This window comes from Ischnura elegans (genome assembly GCF_921293095.1).
Source record: "Ischnura elegans chromosome 13 unlocalized genomic scaffold, ioIscEleg1.1 SUPER_13_unloc_1, whole genome shotgun sequence".
Lineage (NCBI taxonomy): Eukaryota > Metazoa > Arthropoda > Insecta > Odonata > Coenagrionidae > Ischnura > Ischnura elegans.
Window position 1 is genome coordinate 6,971,182 of NW_025791657.1, and position 26,879 is coordinate 6,998,060.

At 36.7% G+C, this 26,879-nt stretch overlaps 1 protein-coding gene and 1 long non-coding RNA gene across 2 annotated transcripts in view; both read left to right on the forward strand.

The window, feature by feature from the left end:
* Positions 1-18,199, forward strand: part of LOC124172375 (zinc finger protein 271-like) — a 39,008-nt gene extending 20,809 nt beyond the window's left edge. Inside the window, exons 6-7 of the mRNA XM_046551822.1 lie at positions 899-971; positions 14,243-18,199. Of these exons, the coding sequence (XP_046407778.1) occupies positions 899-971; positions 14,243-16,710 (2,541 nt within the window). The 3' untranslated portion in view covers positions 16,711-18,199. The remainder of the gene's footprint in view (positions 1-898; positions 972-14,242) is intronic.
* A 6,874-nt stretch (positions 18,200-25,073) lies between these two features.
* LOC124172414 lies at positions 25,074-26,643 on the forward strand. Its single transcript, XR_006868154.1, has 3 exons — positions 25,074-25,126; positions 25,437-25,638; positions 25,774-26,643. It is a non-coding gene; the product is annotated as an uncharacterized LOC124172414 (long non-coding RNA).
* Positions 26,644-26,879: the final 236 nt, after the last annotated feature.

Here is a 26,879-nt window from a genome sequence, read left to right on the forward strand (position 1 = left end):
ATTTGTAAATTTGAAACGGTACAATCGCAAAGAAAAAAAACATGAAATGATTCCTCAGCCCAACACAGTGAATCAATACAACCAGGGGATGGGTGGAGTCGATCTGCACGATAATGCAATCGCTAATTATAGAATTAGAATTAGAGGCAAAAAGTGGTGGTGGCCTTTATTTGCAAATGGCCTCGATAGTGTTTTGGTAAATGCCTGGAAAATTTACAAAGTCGCTACGGGATCAACCATCAGCCAGGTAGATTTTCGGTCCGATATTGTATTATGTCTCCTCAAGAAGGAAGACGAAAGTGAAGGTGTACCTACAGTGAGTGATAAGTGCCAAAACATGGGACATTTCGGAAAAAACAGTTTGCCAAATGCTGTGAGAAAAGACAAGGTTGGTCACGTAATTGTGCGCCATGAAAAAAATTCAAGACGACGATGCCGAGTGTGTAGCAGCCAAACCATTTATGTTTGTCAAAAGTGTAATGTTCATTTACATACAGATTGTTTTTCCCAATTTCACGAATAAAAAATGTTTAATTAGTACTTTTTGTAAGTTATGTATTTGTGTTGCAAAAAAACAATATGCTTTGAACGAATAAAACATGCTATGACAAAAAAGAGGTTTTGACTCATTTTAGCCGGAGAACTCCCAACGTTGCGTATACGCAACGTTTCACCAACGGTTAACTAAAAGCAATAAAAATATGAAAGTGGATAAATTCCCTTATTTGAGTTAGTTTTAGTGCTAATTTATCAAAAATTTTGGAATTTTCAAGTTATTAAGGTGCTTGGGATTTAATGGGTTAAATGTTGTTTTAAATTCAGTTGTAGTTGATCATTTTCTAAAATAATCCTGATTCTCCTATGCATTCATGATTTATATCTTGATTCTTATTTTCAGCCTATGTTTACGGAGGATGAAAAACTGATTGATAATTGGAAAATGACCAATGACTCCACGACCGAGGCTGCAGGTGAGTACACTCATGGGCTTACAATTATATGGGTGGAGAGTTTGTTACAACTTTTTTTAAGGATGAAGGACCTAAGTTAGACATGGATGTGTAACTTTTTTCTTTATTTTACATGTCACTTGATTTGGAGAGAATATTTTTATTTATTTTTGTGTGGCTATCAATTTCTAACAACATAAAATTTAGTGTGTTCTATATAATTATAATTTTTTTTATATTTAATAAGTATAAGTTCCTTTGATGTAAAAATTTTTTTTCCTGCTGACGTCTGTAAGTATTCAACTACCTCAGCCATTGGCTAGTAAAGTTTCATTTATGATTGAGTGACATAGAGCATTTATGGAGGTGAAGGATTCATATGAAATCTCCTCTTTCATTTTATCAATGTATTATACTTTATTTTTACTTTAATTATACTTTTCAACCAGTGTTTAGGAAATAAATTCCTAGTTAATCATCCAAAAGGAGTGAATTGCATGAGATACCAGGGTGGGGTTTCTGTAATAATTTTGGGTGGAATTAGGTGGAATGACTGACTAATGTCCATGTTTAGATATACAATGAAAGACGTAATTTCAACTTTTAATGCACTACTCTACTACCAACTTTAGTTTTGGCACTCGAATGTCATTCTTAATATGATGATACAGGCCCTATCACATGCATTTGTACCAGAGCCAAGATAGGAGGAGGGGTATATTCTACATAATTATAATAATATTATTGTATGAAGTAGAAGTTCTTTTGATATAAAATATATTTTTCAGCCAATGTCTATCAAGTATGTAACTAGTTAGGCCATTAGCTTGTAAAAGTTCATTTATGATTTAGTGACATACAGCATTTATGGTAGTGAAGGATTCATATGAGACCTCCTCCTTAATTTAGTCAATGTTTATCCATTACGACCGGTTTCATGGAAAAATTTTCTAATTTATCATCTTTAAAGGGTGCATAGCATGAGGTACCAGTGCCTGTATATCTAAGGGCAGTATTTGTATGAAACCTGTGGGTGGAATTCAATGAAATGACTGTATGAAATCGTTTCCGGCATTGTTTGGTAGAAGTACAATATGTAAATGTCAAAATATACAACACCAATATTAATTTTCACTCTTTAATACAGTATTCCTCTACCAACTTTATTTCGACACTCTTATACAGGGTTCCCACTCAACTGAGAAAAGCTTAAAACTGTAAATAAGTCGTGAATTTCGTCTGCCATGAAAAAATCTGGAAAAGCCTTGAATTTTGCCGTGAAGCCTTAAAAATATCAGAATGTTGATATTGATACTACAATTGACTGATCAAATTCAATATGTTAATTAAGTTTCAAGGTCAGGCAGGTGCAGACTCAGTCTACGCAATTATCTACACAAGGGTATTAGAGGTGTAGTAATTGGTCCGTACAATATGACGACACATTGACCGATATTTTTCATTTTAATGGCGGAAGTCTGTTGTTTTCAAGGAGGTTGTACATACACTCGAGGTGCTATATTTGAGTTTAAAGAGTGGTCAGAATTCCGCCATCTTGGTTTCACCATTTTTGGACGTAGTCTCAAAGAGTGTATGTATATAATCAAGTATTCTATTGCTTATGTGGCATCTGATTTATAAAATGAAAATGCAAATTTTACTTCCACATTGTCGTTGGAGTTTACTGATAGTTCGTCATACTACTGTGTATATTAAACTATGCAAATAGCCATATCGTGGTGAACATACTTTCCTACCATTTTTGTGACCGGTCGGCTATCATAAGATTTTCATTGGATGTAATATTATTAATTACCAGTAGGATTGCAGGGGAATAGACTCGCTCTGGACGCGCTTGTTAAGGGGCTCCGCCCCTTAGGAACCCCAGGTCCGGCTCCGCCATCGAATTTGGTGGGTGTTTGAAGATTTTTTATTCGAGTAATCTGACCTAAAAGTGCTAGGGGTCGGCTTTGCCGGCCAGGGGGTAAGGAAGCGCTCATTCCACAGAACGGTTTTGCCGTTCCTCGTTGAGAGGCAGCTTCGCCTCCCAGGGGTGGAGGCTGCACCGCTTGATACTCGGAAGGGCTTTGCTGCCCCAGGGTTACTGAAGCCCTCCCCCCTTCGTGCCTACGCACGTTACTCCTTGGAACGGCTTTGCCGTTCCTCGTTGTGGGGCGGCTTCGCCACCTTGGGAAGCCCCCCCCTGCGGCTGCTCCACTTAGTCCTCCTAATGGGTCCTCTCCACCGAGGGGGGCGCCCAGAGGGATGCGGGGGCTTTAATGTGTGTTATACATGCGGTCACCAATCGTCCACATTGATTATGTAGCGGTGATTGGAAAGATAAAAGAAGACTTTATGGCAAGTTTTAATTTTTCCGCATGGGGTTTCAACTGAATACCGGGGTTTTTATACTTGTGTTTTACCAGTGGTCACGAATCGTTCTCATCAATTCCGTGCACATAAGTCCTAGGGGTCCGGAACAGTGGCGGAATTCTGACGATAATACCCGAAGAGGCGATATATCAGAAAATTCTTTTTTGGGAGGTTTCACGGGGTTATCGGAGGTTTTAATAAGTCGTAGGGGTGTTGAACACCGGCTGAATTGTGACAAATACTACTCGGAAAGGTGACTTTAAAAATTTTTTATTTTTTTCTGGCGAACTTCCAGGAGGTGATTGGGGTTTTCAGGTATTTTTTCCCATATGGTGTACGGTGGCCCGCCCTCACCAAATATTCCGTATCTAGAGCTCGGAGGGGACGGGTAGTGCGGCGTAATGTTGGAGAGAAGTTCCCAAATAGGAGACTTAATGGCCCCTTTTTATTTTTTGGAGGTTATAGGGGGATACCAGGGGTTTATATCTTTGTACTGCCAGGGGTCATCAATCGTCCACATCAATTCCGTAGCGATGAGTGGTAAGGCTTGGAAAAGCGGCGGAATTGTGACGAATAGTACCCGAAAAGGCTACTTATATGCAGATTTTAATTTTTTAGTGGTTTTCAGGGGGTTTAAAGATGACAATATTATATGGTTACATCATTGTACGATCATATGTGTGAGAAGTTACCCCTATGACATCCATATTTCGAGAGTAATACAATAAAAAGTAAACCTCTCCCCGGAAAAAAATTAGTAGTGCCCCCATTTTTATTTTTTAGTTGTTATATCGACTGCAACATTTATCGAATGTTTATGTTTATGGAAACATAATGCATAGTTGTATGTAACTACAAAGTTTGAAAGATATCGGTCTGGTAAAAATTGGCAAAATCTTATGTTGATCTTTCGAAATCGTAATATTCTTTCTGATTTTCAAATTGACACTACTATTTTATGATGAAATGTACATTACAAACTTTGAAGTTTTTTTGTGGATCCGTAATTAAACCTGGAAAAATGAAATTGTTTAGGGAGAAAGCGCATTCCTTGGCCTTTCTGAATCAATCAAAAAATACATGTAGGGTGATAGGTTACCTAAAAATAAATCTCATTAACAAATTTGAATTTTTTTGTGGGGATTCAAGGGGGTTATCAGGGATCTTTAGGTGTGTTTCCTGTATTATGCGTAATCGCCTTCCTTCTCTAAAAATTCCGGCTCTTTAGCTGTAGTGCAAGCATGGTTTTGCGACAGTGGCACCCCATTAAATTAAACAATAAGTTGGTCAGAAAAATTCAAAGATAGACCCATAAGAGAGGCATTGGAAATTTTAAAAAATTTAAAAAAATACTAAAAATAAAATATTGCGTAGAAAACCACACAAAAAATTAACCAAAAAATCTAGTATCTTATCAATTGAGGACTTTGTCCTACAATTATTGCAAGTCGGTAAAAAAAAATCCAAACATAGGACCACACATGACAAATTGTAAAAAACACACATATGACAAATATCGTCATATTGGATAAATAAAATCCTTAGATATTATGTTTCCAATGAGATATTGTATTATTTGACCTAAATCCATTATAAAAGCATTGGAAATTTTAACAACTTATAAAAAATGCTTTAAATAGAAATATGGCAAAGAATTCCATACTAAAATATCAACCCAAAAATCTAGTTTTCGTCACAGAAATTTTGTGTTCCTGAGACATTTACAAATACGCAATTAAAGGAAAAAGGTTTTAGTCCCATATGTCTCCCATGTTAACCCATTTCCGGCCGAGTAAAGAAATATTTGAAAAGAAATAATTTTTTCCCTTCATTTTACCTAATAGCATGCTAAATAAAATAAATGGAAGAGATGGGCCTTTTAAAAATTTGCTTGTGGTAAAAAATAAATGTTGCGTTTTCGCAACTTTGGCTGGATCCGGTATCTATAGGTGGTTATGCAACCCGCATTACTATATATTGCCGTTTCCTAGGAATGTGCCGGTTTTACTGTCAGATATAATCCTATGCCTTGTTATGACACACATATGACAAATATCGTCATATTGGATAAATAAAATCCTTATATATTATGTTTCCAATGAGATATTGTATTATTTGACCTAAATCCACAATAAAATATGCATGCTTTACGGTTTGAAAGAAATGAGTCAAAGGGAATATTGTCTCAGAAGAGTATGTATTTCACATTTTTTCATTGGTATTAATTTCATCATTGCAGATTGAATTACAACAATGAATGACTATTTACGAAATACTCAAGAATTTTGGGTGCAATGGAACACTAAATTTTGTTCAATAATATATGGTTTGGCTTTTTAACTGTCGTTTCGGCAACTACTTCTGGTCTCATTTTATGAACTCTCTGACCAAATTCTTCCTTTCATGCTTCATGAATCCACGATGAATTACATGCCCTACCTTTTTCTATATTTATGGACGTGAATCGCATAGAGGTACATCATCTACTGACTCATTCACTTTACTTTCTAGATCCGTCCCTGCTAGAAACGATTTGAAGTCTACCAGTAACATTTACTTTGGTTGCATAACCTGTGCAATTTCCAGGCGTTTGTGCTAACGCGGTCCTGTAAGTTGATAAACTTGGACCTTTTTTCTCCAGAATTCTAGTGGGGTAATTTGCATTTGCATAATCAAGTAGGTCCACACCTCCCATATATGTACTATACTCTCGAATAACTCGAGGCTGTAGAATAGTATTTTCTTTTTTTGCTGAAACCTTTCCCTGTGCCCAATGGAGGCGTAGAACTTGTATTGCTGTCTACAGTGACAATCTAGTTATCATTCCATCGAACAGTACTAAAACCTTTATCAAATGTTTGTTTACATGTTCCTCTTGGTTTTACGCCAATAGTTTTACTATATTCTATTAGGTACTCCTCCGTTATATTTTCACGGATAGCTCCAGTGACAAAAAATCTTTTTTCTTTCAAAACAATAAAAGCGCGCAATGAAAAGAAGTTATCGAAAAACATACGATGATTAGAGGGTTCAGGGATAACCTTGAGAAATTTCAGAATAAAACTTGCTTCCAAGCCTTTCGATGCTTTCGATGGAAGTAATTTCCTATCGCCTGGTTGAACCGTAAAGCCATCTGAATAACATAAGCACCAAAGTTAAAAGCGAAGTCTAAAAGGCTCGTTTTTTAAAGAACATTTATGCACTCTAGTGACCAAATTAAGCTACCATTTGCTCTCATTTGAAAAATGTTTCGCAAATATTCTGAATTGTAATAATTTTTAATTCAAGTCGTCAATTTGAGGTCATAATTTACAAATCTGTGATTTTTGTCCAGACAGTAATGGTCTGAAAAGTGTAGATTATTTTTTATTAATCTAAATATGTTTTGGCTCAATGATTTCCGAACCAAATCCACACCCAATGGTCAATATCTTGTTGTGGAAGTCAGTGATATTGCTGATTCGTGAAGTAAGGAAGGACTTAATCGGAATGAATGTACAAATTTTTGTGTTCCATTCCACCCAAAATGCTTTCATGTATTTCGTAAACAGTTATTATTTGTTATAATTTAATCTGTATGGATAAAATTGTCAATTAAAAGCTGGCATGTAAGTTATCTTCTGTAAAAATATTCGCTTTGACTCATTTCTTTCAAACTGTAAAGCATGTCTATTTTAAATTGGATTTAGGTTAAATAATACATAATATCTAGGAATTTTAAGTATCAAAAAGGACGATACCTGTCAAATACGTGGCATAAAAAGATGAAGGATTATACCTGACATTAAAAACGGCATATTCCTACTAGACGGAAATGTGTGGTAATGCGGGTTACGTAACTGCCTATAGATACCGGATTCGGCCAAAGTTGCGAAAATGTAACATTGTTTTCCCGATCCGATTTTAACTTAATGTTGACTCCCTGACGAAATATAAGCTTTAACATCTAATTGAAATTTTCACGTCCATATGGACGAATAAAAAACTTAATAAAGGGAATGGTTACTCTTAGGAAAAATTATTTATCTTGCGTAACAGGTGACTTGAAAATTGACACATTTTGAGTACTTTTATAAATATCGAAATACTTATTAAATGTCATTAAAATCTCACAAAAAATCAGTTAATCTTACTTTTATCGAAAAAAGCGAATTCTATGTGAATAAAATTCAATTGAAACATTTTTTTGCATTTCTCAATAATGTTGCGTTTTCGCAATTTTGGCCGTAAATGGGTTAATTCAGATCAATATAGCTCGAAAACCAATCGACATTTTTAGGTTTTCGGATTTTTCCCTCCGATCAATATTTTTTAGAGATGGGTCGAATAGCAGATTTCTCGAATTCGAATATCGAATTCGAATATTAAATCATTGCTCGAATATTCGAATACCTCGAATAATAAATGATGAATGCTGTAATGTTTGACTCGGTTGCCTATGCAGCAGGCAACACAAGATTTTGGGGAGTAATTTTGATTTCCTTTTAATGATTCGAACAGGAATTTAGCTGATTAATGAATATTTTAATTTTATGGAAACAATTGGGCATATCATTAATTCAACTAACATCGCTTTACCCCCACTTCTGCTGCCAAGTGCTAGCTGACAATCTGAGGCATTTTGCAAAATACAAGCTCTATTCCACCGGATTTTCTTCAATTATTTTCAGTCCATCTTTGGGAGCTCTCACGAGATAAGAAGATGAATTGTAATTGCTATCAGGGAGAAACCAAATATTCTGAGAAAATATCCCTTTGTCTGCGACTGTAACAATAAAGATTTATAGCACCACTCATTAATTGTAACTTGATATATGCTTTCGGAAAAAAATACCGCATCAACTTCCGAGAAGCTCTGCTGCTCATATCGAGTTTCGCCAGAATGCAAAGTCTCCGTCGTATTTTGACATTTATTTCTTTGCGTAAAATGCTTAAATAAACTCAGAAATACATCGTGTTTGGTCTTATTCTTTTTGAAATTACGTGCACATTACTAATATTTCAATTCAATAAAGGTGTAACAACAATTGACGAAAGTCATTCTTAGACACCTTTTGTGCTAATAGATGACTCATGCAGCGGTTGACCTCCACTGAAATGGGGAACTTCGAAGCTGGTAGGAAAAAAAGGTCAGTGGGGGAGAAAAGGGAGGGCCCGAAACACGTTTCTATTGTTCTCGTGTAACTTGGTTTTTTTTCGAAGCTAAGGTCTTCGTAATGTAATCCCTGCGCGAGCTGTGACCTTTTTTTATTTCGAAGAAGAGGAAAGCCTCAGAGGGGGGGGCTAGTGCTGAATGGAGAGGGATACCGGATCTTGGGAAATGCGCTAATGTAAGTATCCCACGGTACTCACACAGCAGTTGACATCCAGAATTGGGGAACTTCGAAGCAGGTAGCCAGAAAAAGGTCAGTGGGTGAGAAAAGGGGGGAGGGCGTGAAACACGTTTTTATTGTTCTCGTAACTCGATATTTTTTCGAAGCAGGGGTCTTCGTAATGCGATCCCTGCGCGAGCTGGGACCTTTTGTTTGATTTCGGAGAAGAGGAAAGCGTCAGAGTGGGTGAGGCGAGTGCTGAATGGAGGGGGATAGCGGATCGTGGGAAATGCCCTAAGGTTGCTATCCCACGGCACTGAGGTTCTCCTAGTGGGGGGAATCGGGGATTTTCAGATTTTTTCACCCGACCATTTTCGGTTCCCCTCGTCGAACTCTTTTCACCGCTAAAATCCACGAATTTGATGAAATTCGTCAACTTGCGTAAAACGGCGCTGCGAGCACTAAATGACTACAGTTCTCTACATTTTTCCGAGTCAACTACCAACGACGTGCGTGCGACAGTGTATGACGCGAAATTCAAAGTATTCGAGGTATTCGAGGCGGTACTTTTCGCATAATTATTCGAAACCTCGAATATCGAATACTTTCTAATATTCGAGGTAGTCGAGTATTCGCGGATACTATTCGCACATCTCTAATATTTTTTCCCCACCTCCAGCAAAAATTTCGTCCTCCCAGCACGTCCGGAAGTGGTCGGGAATTTGTATACATGAATCAGTCAGTGAGTCAGTCAGTGGTCAGTGAGTGAGGTATATGTCACACATCGGGTTGTATATATAATAGATAGATATATTACATTTGTAAAATGTTATTTTTGGCTAAGCTAGTTTCGCAACCAAACTGTGGTTACTGACAATATTTTATAGATTGGGAAGATATTCTAGGCATATTTTCACGAAGCCTTCCCATAATGATAGAAAAAAGGTTACTGGGTTCATACTCGATAGTTTATTTTAACTTAGCAACTTCGATCATGACCGAATATTTCACCAAATATTTAGCTTGTACTCTAATGGGATTATCAACGTTTTGGTCAAAGTTAGGGTAATTATTATTGTCAGAGTTAAACGTCGGGCCATCATGACAATCAAAGTGTGGAACCATGGGTTTTAAAGGGTGCCAAATCAGTTTTGCAGTTCATAGATCCATATTGTCGATTTTTCTTACCAGCGAGGATCATAAAGGGGGTCAAAGGTCATAGAGGTATGTTTTGCAAATGATAGGCTTTCCTACCCAAGCACCCCCATTCCTGCCACAGTCAATGCTCGGGACCAGTTATGTCCTCTCCAGTATATTCACAGCCTCTTTGGCTATTTTGTCTACGCATTTCAATCTCAGTGATAGCTTGGGATGGACTTTTATTCGAAAAAGGACAAATGAAATAACTTGCATTTCTAATAGACCCAGAAAGAACCCTGTGCGAAAATTATCTGATTTGTAACTCTAAGTTAGGTTCCCACACAAAATGGGGAAAAAGGTTGTATGCTTTGAAATATGAGTTTGCCATTGGAATTTGACTTATGGAAACATTTCTATGGTAACTAGGCTTTGCAATGGCAATAGTTCTCAATACATTGAGCTCACCTCGTTGATGTGAATAATTAAGTGACAGTAAAAACAACATGTTTTAGCAGGTATTTATTCTGTCTTTATATATTTCAAACCAAAAGCATTATAAATATATAATTTTTTTATTTATTTATTACATTCTATAAACATTTTCAATAAAATATTTTCTGCAATTAAAAAAAATTGGGTAAGGGAAATTTGGTTACTGTGCAGTAATAAGAATGTGTACAAAAAACTATCTCCCAGCTAGGAATTAAAAAAGGACTTCCAGTGTCACCACGGAAGAAGGTCACAAGGGCATTCGCATATTAACGTAGGCCATGGTATTCGGTGTCCGAGCAAGAGTGCCGTTGGGTTGGGCCTTTAGTCAGCCCTGAATTTTGCAAATGATAGGTGACGTCATAACAGATATCACTTTTCATGGCTGCGTTTACATGTACGGCATCTGTTACGTGTGTTAATTTTGTGTTAATATATGGCTGGTGATCGTCTTATTGTTGTCTTATTAACGGACCGTGTAATTGACGACATTAAGACCATGAAAACCTGAAAAAAATGTGAAAACTATCTCAGTGTAATGATTGTATACATAGGCTTGGGTTCTGATTGATATTTAATTTACAGAATTAGCATGAAACAAAAGAGCACACACTGCTTTATTCATTTATTTTTGCGGGCTTAGCAACTTTGCTTGGTTAGGTTAAACAGTGAATTATGCCAGAAAATACATTGCAATGGAAAAGAAGTGGATGTAATGTGGAATTCAGAAGTAAACCCTATAAAGGAAATCAATGAGGCTAAGATAAAGCACAACTCAATATTGATAACTTATGTGGGGCAGTTTGCTGCTATTGTCAAAAGTCAGAGTTAAACGTCGGGCCATCATGACAGCCAAAGTGTGGAACCATGGGTTTTAAAGGGTGCCAAATCAATTTAGCAGTTCGTAGATCCATATTGTCGATTTTTTTACCAGCAAGGATCAAAAAGGGGTCAAAGGTTATAGAGGTATGTTTTGAAATAATGGGAAAACTAATGTCCCCAACCAAAGGTTTTGAAGGGTGACCAAGTGAGTGGCATAGTACACATATCCACTTTCCTTTCCAATAAGCCTCTCTTGACCTCTTAGTTTCACGCCATTGTTGATTATTTCTGTAGGCATCCTTTTTCCCGACTCTGTGACCACAGTCTTCCACTATATCTCTCTTCAAAGAAGGTCCTAAGGAGGCCAAATGCCACATAGGACTTTCTCGATTACCACGCTGAAATCCCATTGGTTTTAAAGATTACCAAGCAAATAGCAATACCCATTTATGCCGCTTTTCATTTATTAGACCTCCATTGGTGACGCTCAAGTAAGGGGTTACGATTTTTTCCCATGAAAGTCCTAAAAATATATTAAACAAGTTGTTTAGAAAAAAGTCCTAGTTAGACTGTAAAGACCACAGCTCCCCTTGCCTGTTCGTCGTCCTGCAAACATTACCAGCAGCAAATTTATCAGGACCTCACTTCACATTCAAACTTGCAAATTGGTTGGGTATGTCTCTGCTTTGATGAGATTGTTGAACACCCAACAATCTCAGAGACAGGCAGTTGTGGCTTCGTCTCGGCATCTTCATTAAGATGCATTTGCCGCTGCACACTATTGTCCATGCAGTGTGTACTGGACAATTCCACGTGTACATTATAACGAACTTTAAATATTCTAAACTTGGAGCTCTAGTAAGTGTAATGGTGCAGGAGCCTTGAGAAGAAAAGCATGGCAATCGAAACCATTTCTGCAATTGGATGGTTGACTAGCACAATTAAAACTCCATGTTCACATTTCAGCTTATTTTCCTATTAATTTTGGCCTTTTTAAGAAATTTCTCTTTAATCGTCAAATTACCTATTATCACATTGCATGATGCAATCAAAATAAAGGCTGGATTTATCCATTTTTTTAATGTTTAACCCTATGGTTTTGGACATAGCCGATATCTTTTTAAATGGAGTTTTGTCTTTCACTTTGGGCGGCATAACAAAAGAATGTTTAGAGAAATAAATAATCAACTGCGGCGTGAAACTAAGACGGCATGGGAGGCCTGTCGGAAAAGACTGCTAAGGAAATGGAAAAATCTCAGAAGGAAGGGAGGGTTAGCGCGTTGCATATTTTCTCTATGACCTTCGACCCCCATTAAGGTTTTCGGAGGTCAAAATAATCTTTTATACGGATCTATGAACTGCAAAAACCAACTTTGGCACCCTTTAAAACCTATGTTTCGACACATTGGTTGTAATGATGGCCCGATGTTTGACTCTATGACCGTTGACCCCCATTATGACCTTCGGAGGTCAAAAAATCAACAACATGAATCTATGAAGTGCCTAACTAACTTTGGCACCCTTCAAAACCTATGGTTTGACACGTTGGTTGTAATTATGGCCCGACGTTTAGTTGTATGACCTTTGACCCCCATTGTGACCCTCAGAGGACAATTAGTGAATAATACGGGTATTTGGACATTACCAATGTCTTGGGCACCGTTTAAAACCCATGGATCAACACCTTTGTTGGTATGCTATTCTTTTTACCACCCTTATGACCTTGCTGGTGATCTTACTGGGCCAACGGTTGAATTCTCGTAAATAAAATTGTTATTTTTGGGTTTCTTGTGTCCGAAAACCTAAGGATTGACATCTTGGTCAAAGAAATTCAGACTTTTTCCTATATCGATTTATTTAACATTGAAACCCCATAAGGCAAATTCAAATTTTTGGTTTGGACCCAAATTGTGAGGTCAAAAGTTCAAAATTTTAACATTTTACATACACTCAGAAAAACTTATGACCTTTCCCCTTAAGTGTGCCAATTTTCATGAATATTGCTCGATGCAAAGTTACTAAAATTACAGGTCAAAAATGACACACAACCCTTGGGACAGTCTGTATAATGTCCTATGACTGTATAGAATTTATTTTTTTTTAACTCTTGTGGCTTTATATGTACTGCTTTATACTTTAATCTTTTGCTCACAATGCGTCTAGCCTGTATACCTGTAGTCCATTTAGAATGAATTTTTTTTATACCTTGAACAGAAAAGCACAGTGGTCGAGTGTCACTCGACACCTACATGATAATGATTATTGATTAGTCAGCCTTGAAAAATGTAAATGTTACCCTTATAACATTCTTTTGAAACTGTGGTCCACAAATGGAAGGAAAAGGAAAATATTTAAATATAAGGAAATTATTTACATTCTTTATTGAAGTTGACATTTTAATTAGATTTAGATGTGATTATTGACTAGACTTGATTCATGGTGGATGTAATCCTTCTTTTTCACCAAAAATGTGCTATGAATTCGGAAATAAAAATGCACAAATTGGGGCCCCATCCAGAGAATATGTGATATCAAATGCTAAGTAAATAATGAAAAATATTTACTAATGGGTATTATAAGTAGTACATGTTCAGAGCAAACTCAGATTGCATTTCAGGAGCAATTTCATCATTCAAGGAATTATGTTATTAAAAGATTTAAATCTGTTATTGTGATCTTGTGTAAGAGGATAAAGAACTCAATATATTTATTGGCCTACATTTGAATGGCTACAAAATTTTATCATTTAAAGTGATTCTAATAGATTTACCATTAAAAAGCATTGGTCCATACTAAAGTATTCCTTATGTGAAAAATTATTTCCATTATTAAATATCACCTTTGGTAACACCAAATCACTACACAAAAATGTTTGTCTTATAATTGATCAAATTTTCAAAAGAGCCTGATTTCTTTTTTCTTCAAAAATGTTAAGGTAGACATGTGATAGCTATTAATGCCCGCCTTTCCAGTTCAGACAAAAATGTAACAATATTTAATTGAGTGAAAAAGACTGACACCTTTTCTACTTGCATAGCAACCAGCAAAACAATTAACTGGATGTCTCTATCCATCAAATGTCTTTTAAAAATTAGGTCAGCGAGTCTTAGATTTCCCCTCTGACTCTGAAAGTTGTAATAATAATTTCTTTTCTAGGGCTGTCAACTGCTCACGAAGTGCAAATGGAAACAAAATTCAGTTCATGTATGCTGAAGGAAAGAAATGTAAGGGTTGATCTTGGCAATGACTGCAATACTTCGTCATGCTCAGTGACTCTCATTGAATCAATAAATGGGCCATCCCATGAAGGGGAAGGAAGGAATGCATTAGATGGAGACTTGGAAAAATGTGGCACTGTTCTTCCTGATAAGATAACATCTTGTTCACTTCTTGATGATGGACAGTGTTATACCAAATGTATTCCAGCATCTAAAAACAGTGGAGATGGAGCAACAATGACTTTTGTTGGGGAAAGACATGACGTTGATGCACCAAATGTCATGGACACCCTTACATTTACCAGGGAGAACAGCACAATTGAAGATGAGGCTGTCGTGAGAGACAGAGGAGAGGTACAAGAGAACTGCTCAATCAAAAATCTTGGGAACAGTTACCCATCACAGGAAAAGGTGTATCATTGTTTCAACTGCAGATATGAATTCAACACCAATGATGATCTGATCAAACACATGGAAATTCATTTTGTAAAAAGCAATTTGAATCTTGATGCAGAATCATCTATGGAAAAAAGTGAGTCTTTCACAATCCCTGCATCAAGTGAAGAAAGTAATAATTCTTGTGAGTCATCCACCTCTGAGACATTGAAAGGATCGAAAAGGAAAAGTGTAGGGCCAATGCAAAAAGTAATTATGCCTGTTTTAAAAATCTCTGGTGGACTAGGAGAGAAGAAAACTGTGGGAGGATTGAGAAGTTTTGATGGAGATGGGAAAGCAAACACACAGAATATGTCCTCAGAGTCCACCTCTTGCACTGGAAACCTTCAAAATCATACACTAGGAGGTACAAAAGGAGGGCCATACTGTTGCAGTGTGTGCAATAAGTCTTTTGCTCTGATTCGCAGTCTTAGCAATCACATGCATGCACACACAGGGACAAAACATTATCCATGTGGAATAGGCAAGTCTTTCTCTAATACTGCTAACCTCAATAAACACATAAGTATGCACGCAAAGGAGAAACCTTTCTCATGCAATGATTGTGCCAAAACTTTCTCTAGAAAGGACGCACTCGTGATGCACTTGCGTTCACACAAAAAGGAGAAGCCTTTTTCATGCAGTGATTGCGCAAAGTCTTTCTCTACTAGAAGCAAACTCACTTTACACTTGCGCGTACACACAGGAGAGAAACCATTTGCATGTAAGATTTGCGACAAGTCTTTTGCTAGGAAATCTCATCTTACTGACCATCTCCGTTGCCACTCGGGAGAGAAGCCTTATTCATGCAACTATTGTGCCGAGTCTTTCTCTCATAAGAGCCAACTCACTCTACACACTTGGACTCACACAGGAGAGAAACCTTTCTCGTGCAAGATATGTTGCAAATCCTTCATATCGAATTCTCATCTCACCAATCACATGTTTACACACACAGGAGAGAAGCCATTTTCCTGCTATTATTGCGCTAAATCTTTCTCCAGAAAGCACACTCTCGCCATACACCTGCAAACACACACGGGAAACAAACCTTTTTTATGTAAAGATTGCGCTAAATCATTCTCCAGAAAGAACGCACTCATGATGCATTCACAGGTACACTCAGGAGAGAAACCATTTGCGTGCAAGATTTGCGGCAAGTCTTTTACTAGGAATTCTAATCTCACCAACCATCTCCGTTGCCACTCGGGAGAGAAGCCTTTTTCATGCAGCTATTGCGCCGAGTCTTTCTCTCAAAAGAGCCAACTCACTCTACACACCTGGACTCACACGGGAGAGAAACCTTTCTCGTGCAAAATATGTTGCAAATCTTTCATCTCCAATTCTCATCTCACCAAGCACATGTTTACACACACAGGAGAGAAGCCATTTTCCTGCAATTATTGTGCTAAATCTTTCTCCAGAAAGGACACTCTCACCATACACTTACAATCACACACTGGAGACAAACCTTTTTCATGTAAAGATTGCGCCAAGTCTTTCTCTAGAAAGGACAGACTCATGATGCACTTGCGCGTACACAAAGGAGAGAAACCATTTGCGTGCAAGATTTGCGGCAAGTCTTTTACTAGGAATTCTAATCTCACCGACCATCTCCGTTGCCACTCGGGAGAGAAGCCTTTTTCATGCAGCTATTGCGCCGAGTCTTTCTCTCAAAAGCGCCAACTCACTCTACACACCTGGACTCACACAGGAGAGAAACCTTTCTCGTGCAAGATATGTAGCAAATCTTTCATCTCGAATTCTCATCTCACCAAGCACATGTTTACACACACAGGAGAGAAGCCATTTTCCTGCAATTATTGCGCTAAATCTTTCTCCAGAAAGGACACTCTCACCATACACTTACAATCACACACAGGAGACAAACCTTTTTCATGTAACGATTGCGCCAAGTCTTTCTCTAGAAAGGACAGACTCGTCCTACACTTGCACACACACACATGCTAGAGACCATTCACATGCAAGATTTGCTGCAAGTCTTCTTGCAAGATTTGGTGCAAGACTTTGAGTTCTTCTCTCGCCAATCACATGTGGAAACATTCAGGAGAGAAACATTTCATTTAATTATAGCTCTAAGTCTTTCACTAGAGAGGAGAGTCTCATCATACACTTACCAACACGCTCAGAAGAGAAACATTTTTCATATATTTACTGCACAAAGGTTTTCATTCAAAGTTCTACCCTCAGAAAATACATGCTTGTACCTACAGGAGAGAAACCCCATTATTGTAATGTTTGTGATAAGTCTTTCTCTAGGAATAGCATCCTTTCCAAATACGTACGCATACACAAACTAGAGATACCTTATTCATGGTTAATATGATCAGATCTCTCTGTACAAGGAGTCATGCACTGGCATGCTCACACAGTTATGAGATATTTATCTTTCAGAGTTTGCTTCAGGTGCTTCAATATTTTTACCAGCTGATTGACTTTTCCTTAAGGATGATGCACATATGTTTTGACACATCTGTGATGTCGAGGGTTCAGTGCGTAAAGTTAGAATAAAGATGTCAGCAGTATTTTTTATGCATTGCATAATGTAACTTAAACAATGCTATGACAACTGAAAGAAACTATGTAAGTGAATGCAGCCATATTACAAACATACTCAGTGTATTTAAGAAAATTATCGTTATGCATGTTTGCTGTACTTAAATTAATTGGCACTTTGCCAGTTTATAACTTAATGATCTTGATAACTTTTACTTATGGGTACATGGGTATATATTTATAAAATGAATGAAAACAGAAGTAAAATAATATCAGTTAAAATATGACATATTGGAAATGAATTCCTTCAAAGTTTAGAATACCTTTAGTGCATAAGATGCACATGCATCAAATATCAGTGAAAGCAGTCTGTTGCAATGGAGGATAGATGATAGAATGCATATCCTAGAAAATTTAAAAACAGCTGATGTGACTCAAATGTACAATCTGCTCATCATAGGAGAACAATACGATCACTAAATTAAACATGCCACACATTGAGATATACCATGAATTAACTGGATATACCATGAGGTAGATGTATCTCACAACAGCTCTGGGTTCAGAAATTGAAGCCAATCTTGAAGAAGTTTACTAGAAATGAGCATGAAGTTTGGATATCAATTCAGGGAAGGAATCAATCTGGAAGATATTTAATAATGAAGAGATAATTTTATAGAGTTGAAGACCTCAAATTCAGAAAGCTTGGGACCAAAGGGTTTTAAGATTTCTGGTCTTAGACATACGGAGAAGGTGATACTATTTTTTGAGAATTTAATACATAATTAGGAGAGCAACATCACTTTCAAGGAAATAGTTGATGATGAGCCACATCAGCTGAACATGCTTTGAAAACTGAGACTTCAAACGAAAGGTTGTTAGAAGTTACTATCTTACCCTGAAACTAAGGAAATATAAAGATACAAACGCAATCAAGAGAGAAAAGTTATGAATGTTTATGCAAAATTAATTGAATTCAAATCCTTACTTCGCAATGAAAGATATTCTCTGCAGAAACGAAAATAATCTTGTGAACTGACCTCTGACAATAGGCAATGCATTGGCTACAGCAGTGCATCTTTGCAGGATTTCCCATCAGGACAAATGATTAGCTTAAATATTTCACATACGATATCGCAGTAAATAAAAACAATATAATGGTATAATGCTTATGAAGAGTTGGAATGAGTTTTCGCTATTACCATAGTTGAGGAAAAGCAGAAAGATTGCTTGAGCAAATACATAGTTTTCTCTCTTGAGAATCAGTCTTAAAGCAATAACCATGTTAAGGGAAGTGAAATGTATTGAGCGATTCTACATAGTGAACTTCTTAATTGGAAAGATAAATCTGGTGAAATACAGGGTATTTTTGACTATCATCATCGAACCAAATCATACTTTCATGTCAGGCAAAAACAATAAAAGAGTTTATATTGTCTTGGAACTGTCAAGAAAATTAGGTTTTGTTATGAAAAATACCCCAAAGATGTAGGGAAAAAGTGATGATCTTTGTGAAACGGATCATTGTTTTTGTGTTGGAATGGTGAGGTGAGTGTCGTGTTGTCTTCTTGTGTGGATTTCAAATGGTAAAAACAAATTGTTCATGCCTAGCTTTGTTTGCCTGACAGAATTTGGTGGTACACATTACAAATTCCAGAGTGGGCAAATGATTTTACTGCGGCGAAGTTCTGAAACTGCGGGGAAATTCTCTCTTTGGTGAATGTACCCAAAAGTAATTGTATCCTAATGAGATAAAGTATTATTCAAATTTCACTGTATTTTAATTAAATATCCTTCCATATTTTGATTGCGTAAGCTTTAGTGCATGTCTTCGAGGAGGACATGTTTCAATCCAAGAAAAGTTGAGATCCCTTTGCATGATGAATTGGTTGTCGAAAAGGAAAGGAATGAGGTTACTGTTCCTCTTGCATATATAATTGGTTGTGAGGAGTAATGCAATGGTTTTGGTGGTTGAGTGCTTGAAATCATACCAGTTATTTTTCTCACACCCTTGTGTGATACATCCTCACTTGTCAAAGTTAACACTTTCATCCGAATAACTTGCAAATAATTCTTCAATATTTTGTTATGACTTGGAAATTATATTTTTGTACCTGTTGAAGTCATTGTAGCGATCTCCAGTTTTAAAAGTAACCATGCCCTGGGAGTACACCCAAGTAGAATTACAACATGCTGCCTGAAAGAGCACATCGCAGCATGATTGGTTCTATTGTAGGGGGGGTGTGGTGTACCTTGTACCTATTTTTAGTTTGTTATTTTTTATTGCCCATTATTAGTAAAATCAAGTCACAATACTAAATTTCATCTCTTGGAACGTGTATTTTTTCAAAAGCTGTAGTAAATATTTATAATATTTAAAATCAATTTAAAAAATATGATTTTAGAATCAAGGTACATTGCAGACAGTTTACCGTGGACCTACCCATAGTGTACTTTGGATCTAAAAACTTGGGATGAAATTATTAACTGTATAACAATAATAAATTGTAAATATTATAATAAGATCTTTGTAGTGAATATTGAGCTATTTACATGTAGTTTTATTATAAATAAGGAGAGGACCTGCATTAATATAGAGAAAGCTTAGGTCCACTCATTACAAAACTTACATTTAAGTTTACTCAGGTGCACACTTTAAGTTGTTTTTTCAAGCTGCTATCAAGACATCAGTGGTTGTGATAGCCTCTACATAATCACATAATATATCTTGTCCATTTCATACCGCACAGGGTCTGCACATATAAACTTCCTAGAGTTCGAATCCTCCGTCAGATATTTCACCTCATGAATATCAGGTTCATTTTAAAACACTTAAGCAACGAAACACTTATACAAGAATTGCCATGAGAAAAAATTCCCCTGGATCGGGAATCGAACCACGGACCTTTGGCTTTCCGGGCCAATGCGCAGACCACTACGCTATCCAGGTTCTTTAATTCCCATGGCAATTATACCGAGGCTCATGGCACTAGGTGTTAGGCCCTCGCGGTCCATCAAGGATGGCAACGCGAGGGAGAAAAGACTTCCAAGAAGCCACAACCGGTTGAGAGCCTCAAACCTGCGCTAAAGCCGCGCAAAGCGGTATGTGTAATATTTCGAACCCTGCCGCGTTAACGGCGGTGAAATATACAAGAATTGCCATGAGAAAAAAATTCCCCTGGACCGGGAATCGAACCACGGACCTTTGGCTTTCCGGGCCAATGCGCAGACAACTACGCTATCCAGGTTCTTTAATTCCCATGGCAATTAGGCTAATGGGCTAACACCTAGTGCCATGAGCCTCGGTATAATTGCCATGGGAATTAAAGAACCTGAATAGCGTAGTGGTCTGCGCATTGGCCCGGAAAGCCAAAGGTCCGTGGTTCCATTCCCGGTCCAGGGGAATTTTTTCTCATGGCAGTTCTTGTATTTTTCACCGCCGTTCACGCGGCAGGGTTCGAAGTATTAAACAAAACACTTAATGTCCTTATTCATAGTAAATTTCACTGATATAAAACTTTGTAGTTCAATTTTTGATATGTTGGAAGTCCTCGAGATCTGCAAATTTTTCATCAGAAAATCCTGATTCCTCACATAATTCTTCAATATCATTAGGGTCGGATTCAGAAATGGAGTTTTATGAAAGCATTTTTGAGCTTTTCATTTTCTTTTAAACTTCTATTTATGTTTTTCTTCATTTATCTTGTGGCTTTTTCTAGCGCATGGCGTTTTTTCTGGTGCATCAGTCACAATACTAGATTTAACTTTTGGCCTTCCTTTTATGGCTTCCTTTCAGGGCATCGCTTCTGGACAAGGCCTATTTTCCTTATTCATTCAGGTCTAAAGTGTAAAAGGTAAGACAAATATTGAATAAGAAACACACGAATTGATTTTACTGAAAAACAATAACGACATAATTTTCCTTTTATTTCATAAAGTATTGTTTAAAGAAATGGTAATAGGGAACTTGCATATATTTCAGATATAATCAATAGCCCCAAAATTATATCAAAATATATGTTGTCATACCTGGGTGAAAGTTTTTTTATTATTTTATGACGTGGTTAGCGATATTTAATGCATCAAAGTTCACGAGAATTTTCAAATGCAAGTGAGAAGCGAAAACGCCCGATGATTGGCTGGTAGAAAAGTGACGTCATAGTTAAGTACGACGAGGCACGGCCATAGTAGAGGTTGCATACTTGAATACATGCGACGGCGTGGTTATGATTCATTTATTGAAGTGCAAACGTGTCGGAGTTGTTCATTGTGACTTCAGGGCTATTATTTGATCTATTTCTCCTCCATTGAAAGCGATAGATTGCGTAAAGATGAAGGAATATGGTTATTCTTAGGCTGATCCTAGCAAGCTTCCTGTTACTGATTCCATCATGATAACAGGGTATTTTAGTGAAACTGTAGACTTCGTCGGCGCAGAAAGTCGATGCCGAGAAATGGAAAGGTAGCTGATGCGCATCTGAAATGTTTTATAGTTCTTAACAAAGTGAGACTTGCGTATAATATTGGCGAAGGCGTATACTCATGTGAAATGTGTATTCTTTTGGCAGTCCGGTAGGGTCTTATGGTGAACTTATTTCCACCTCGAAGCTGTCGATGATACTTTCAACTTAAAAATACCTTGCCTGGAGGGCGACAGGAAGCTCTGAGGAAGCCAGACTATTATTGTTTCAATTTAGTAGGGATAATATAGACGAACTTCCAACACAATCTACCATCTTGTGACTCAAAACCCCGAAGCCACTTCCTATTCTGCAGAAAGAATCGGTCAATCGCACTTCGATCAATATAATAAACACAACAGCTGTTAATAAGTTACTTTTGTAATGAAATCCTTCCTAAATTAGCATTAAAATGTGAATATTTTCCAAGCAGAGCCTTTAATACATTTTGGGAGCTTTTCTCACGATATGTCTGAAACCTACTCTAAAGGCGAGCTCATCGTCATTGCGATGGGTTGTCACTTAAAAATTCCGTATCGGAAATCCTAGAGGGATGACCTTCGACGATGACCATGATCACCTGCACTCTCACTATCACTGGAACCCGTGGTGAAAATATCATCTCAATCCAATTTCTAATTGGTTTTAACTGGGGAAAGAGCAACATAGAACTGCACATTCTTTGGGCAACTTTGGGTTTGACTTTCCCTCAAACACCCCATTTCCCCTGTGGTGCACATCAGTCCTATCTCAACTTTTTCTGAAAAGCAAGCAACGGCGTAGAATAAAATCAAAGAATGCTGCGATTCATTTTTTGTGACCACCTCTGGATTCCATTCTTTTTCCATCTACAACTTCCTTTATCTTTCGGGGTAAACAATGTGACAAGATAATGTTTAAATATTTTCATTAATTTATAACAAAAGATGTAAGTTCTAAAAATACCCAAAAGCCATTTTATTAATCCGCACTGATGAGTGTAAATTAATGTTCAGGATGAATGCTGTAGACGTAGTAGTTTTCCTTAGGTTGAGTTGCAAAGTTCATGAAGTTGACAAAACGGCTAATTTTCAGTCATTTATTGCACTGGCCGTGTCTACATTTTTCAATTTTTTTGTAATAAAATAAATCAGAATTTAGGATAAAATTTCCTTTAAAATGACGTATAGTTCATTATCATAGCATGCAGTGAAGCCAGGATATAAATTTTCAAAATACAGCGACACATCATTTTGACGCCGACAGTAGAAGAAAACGCTGTCTTCTTGGCTGACACTCGAATGCATGAGGATCAACGTTGCTCTATATTTTCATATTTCCTCCCTTGATTTTAAACATCATGAAATTTTCTATGTCCTTCCGTAACTGAAATTGAACAAGTGCCATAAATAATTTGAGTCCATCGTAACCATCGAGAAACACCTATCTCGATTTTTGTTGAGAAGTTGAGTTTTTATTCTACGGCGCCCGGATTATCGAAAAATCTCACTTTCAAGTTATTCAGTCGATGAAATATGGAAATATTATATATATTAAAGTTATCTTCGCTCACGTAGCACACGGGTTTATCATTCCGTTAATTATACTCTCATTTTTCCGTAGCGCTCATCCCGACAGCCGGCATGCATCGAGGCTATTCTTCTAATTTCCTCCGTGGGAATGCAGACGAAAATGTTTTCTGGGGTGTTATTGCACAGAGGAACAATGCACCACTTGTAATTTTTCCTTATTTCAGCCATGTTCTCCTTTAAACGCAACGTGGCTCTTCCAAACCTGCAGTTACTGGGCTTGGATCTTGGACTCCTACTGAGCTATGACGTCACGGCCTAAGATTAGTGGGGGCGGTATTTTTTAGCCCGCGAAACTCGGGAGACTTTTGGGAGTAATTTTCTAGTGTATAAACTGAATTTTAAGCGGAGAAAAGTATATTGCGGTACTAAGTGTTTACTGTAGTATATCAGCATACTGTTTATAAAAAGTATGCAATTTCCCTATTGTGGCGAAGATTCAGATCCGCTGAATCTACTGGTGTTCGCAAATTGGAATAGGTACCACTAATTTCAAAAATACAATTTCAATTTACCAGAATTTATTAACAGAGTAGATAACTTTGAAACACCTTGTCAAACGCCTGATCACAAATTGGAGCACAACTCCTTCAAAATATAACGGTAATGTTTCAATGACCTTATAATAGGTTAGAACACCGCTAATAACTTCAAAAATAATTATGTGAAGGCTTATTTTTTTTCTGTCTTATAATTTTAGAAATCACGGTTACAACTCATCCTCATTCGTTTAATTTAGTTTCTGAGCGATTTTTTTAAATTTTCATGTTAATTTATGGATTTTTAGTTTTTATATTAGTTAATTATTTGCTATTTTTATTGAGACACCTAGATTTAGTATGATAGTATTCACTCATAAGATTTGAAATGCAGTAATCGACAGATTTACAAGGATTCGAGATTCATGGATTCGAGGTATGGGGGGGTGTGCTTGAATCGCTCGAGATCAATTCCGGCACGGAATAATCCCGATCTCTCATTCCGTGCCGGAATCTTTTTGCTCGGGATTTGGTGTGCTTGAAATTTTCAAACCGATTGTCGGTTTCGAGGGTTGCTGTCTAGATTCAACCCGAGCGATAGACGTGGCAACGTCGGGTTGAGGACGTAAATACAGACGTTGTTAAGGCCGTGTCAAAAAATATTTACAAAACAATTGACAGCAGAAAGCCAGATACCGCTCATATTAAAAATGAAAATCACGAAGCAGCAGAAGGAAATCCTTCTTCAATTTGTTGAAGGTAAGTAAATACAACTAATTTTTATTTTACTGCTCGTAATATATAGTTCTACATCACTATTTACTTTTTAGAAAACGAAAACATTAGAAAAGGAAGATTAAAAAAGCACTTTTACGGCCAAAGACGCCGCAAAACTTTGGGAGGAGGTGACGCATACTTTAAATGGGTGTGCGGGACCGAAGAGGTCATGGAAGGAGTGGAGAAAGGTTAGTTTGAAAATTGAATGAAAGCATATGTCGCGATTTTTTTCATTTTTAACCACGAATCATCGACGCGGCGTGTTTTTAAATTTTTCGACTCATAAATGATAAAGATGTTTTCGATTAATGAAGCGTTGCTCAAATTTGTTTAGCGATAATGTTAACAGCTATTAATTGAACATCATAGTGGTATCATGACAGACATATCTCTTTACAGTCTTGGCAAGATATCAAATCCGCAGCAAAGGGCAAGGCAGCAGCCCTTATAAATGACATTGCTCACACTGGGGTTGGGCCTCCAGTGGCTCTGGAACTGAGTGAGTTCCAGAGGCGGGTGGCAAACATCATCGGATGCCATTCATGGTCACCAGACTATTAAGGAGTCACTGATTATTTTTGATGAGGTGAGGTTTTTTTAAGTTGTCCTTTCAATGATGCATTATCAATAAAAATGTTAGTTCTGCAATATCATACTGAAATTGCTATCATTAGTGTAAAGTGCTATTATACCATGTAGTATATTAATTTCGATACTATTAATATATTCTCATTTTTAAGTCGAGCACCTTATAAAAGTAAATTGTTAATTGAAATGAATGTTTAACAGTGGACAAAAAGAAGTTTTGTAAGATATAGTGCGAACAACCTAATTGCATACATATTCATATTGTTTTCAGGGCGCATTTAATTCGCACTTTACTCCTTCCATTTCAGAACTCTAAAGAAATTTCTATAGATTCAGCATCCCCTCCAACCCCTCAATTAAGTTTCAGTGAAAATGATCCTGGCCCTTCCACTTCATCTGTTCCCTTGCTCCCTGAATATCCATCTGCCACATCAATCCATCACCAAATAAATGCCGATCCTCCTCCATCCTCCTCAGCCACGAAGACACATAACAAACCCTGTGGCAAGAGTAAGTGATTTTTTTACGGACAAGCTCATTTTATCAATTGGTTTAAACATTACTCCACATTAACATTATAAACTTGAAGAACCTGCAGTGATCTTTTTCTAAATATTGTATTATTTACAAAATAATTTATTTCAGGTACCAACACCAATGTAGAAAATTTTAAATACATGCAGGAGAAGCTCATTTCCCTAAAGGAGAAGAGTTTTCTCCTGAGGGAAAAGGAAATAGAAGAGGCAAAAAAATTTCATCAGGAATTACTATCCATAGAAAGAGAGAAATTAGAGACGTTGAAGAGAATCGAGGCGAAGATTGATAACATTAATTTTTAGATATGTACTAAGTGTTGTATTTTATTGTGAATTTAATATAAAATTGAGTTCTATCATTGGGTTATTAATTATTTAATATGAAGTCCTCTCCTATAACCACTAACTATATTGTATATATCCATGCATATTGAATTCTCAATAACCATATGTATTCATTTAAGTAACTTTTTCTCTAATAATATTCCATAGAAAAAGTAAGTATACATAACGCCAGGAATAATAGGGTAAAAATAATTGAGAGTGTTTCTGGGAAAGGTGACATTAAATGAAATCTCTAAATTAACCAAGAGTTTTTATTTGACTCACTGTAAATACAGTATGCAATTGCATTTTATTTATAATTTAGAGTCACTGAATACAGATATTTTTCATCACAAAGTGCAGTAAATGTTAGGCATCTATCTATTATAATAAAGTAATTTTGCTTAAGTCTACAATTATTCTTTATATAAATCAACCAAGCTTCTAGAACTTCTACTTAGTGATTAACATTTGGTAGCTATGAAAGTTAGTTAGTGTATGTAATGATTAGGTGTGGAATTACACAAAATAATTTCTGGCTATGTATAGTATGAACTTCTGCAAAATTAAGATAGAGGTGAATGCTTAACAGGCAATTAGTTCAAGACTTGATACTTCATAATGCTGAAGAAACCATGCATTACATGCAATGATATGACCACAAAAAAGTTCGTAGTTATGCAAGCAGACAATAAATTTTTTGTATAGACCATTGATAGCTAGTTATTTTAAACATGCAATGATCATAATAGGTATCACTCAAAGGGATCCAAGTGAAAAAATAAGAAGCACCATAAAGAATGCAAATAACAATGGCAACTTATGCATTTAACACAAGTATACATTCAAGGTAAAATTATCTTTCAATTAGCAAGTCTTACTTGCCTCTAT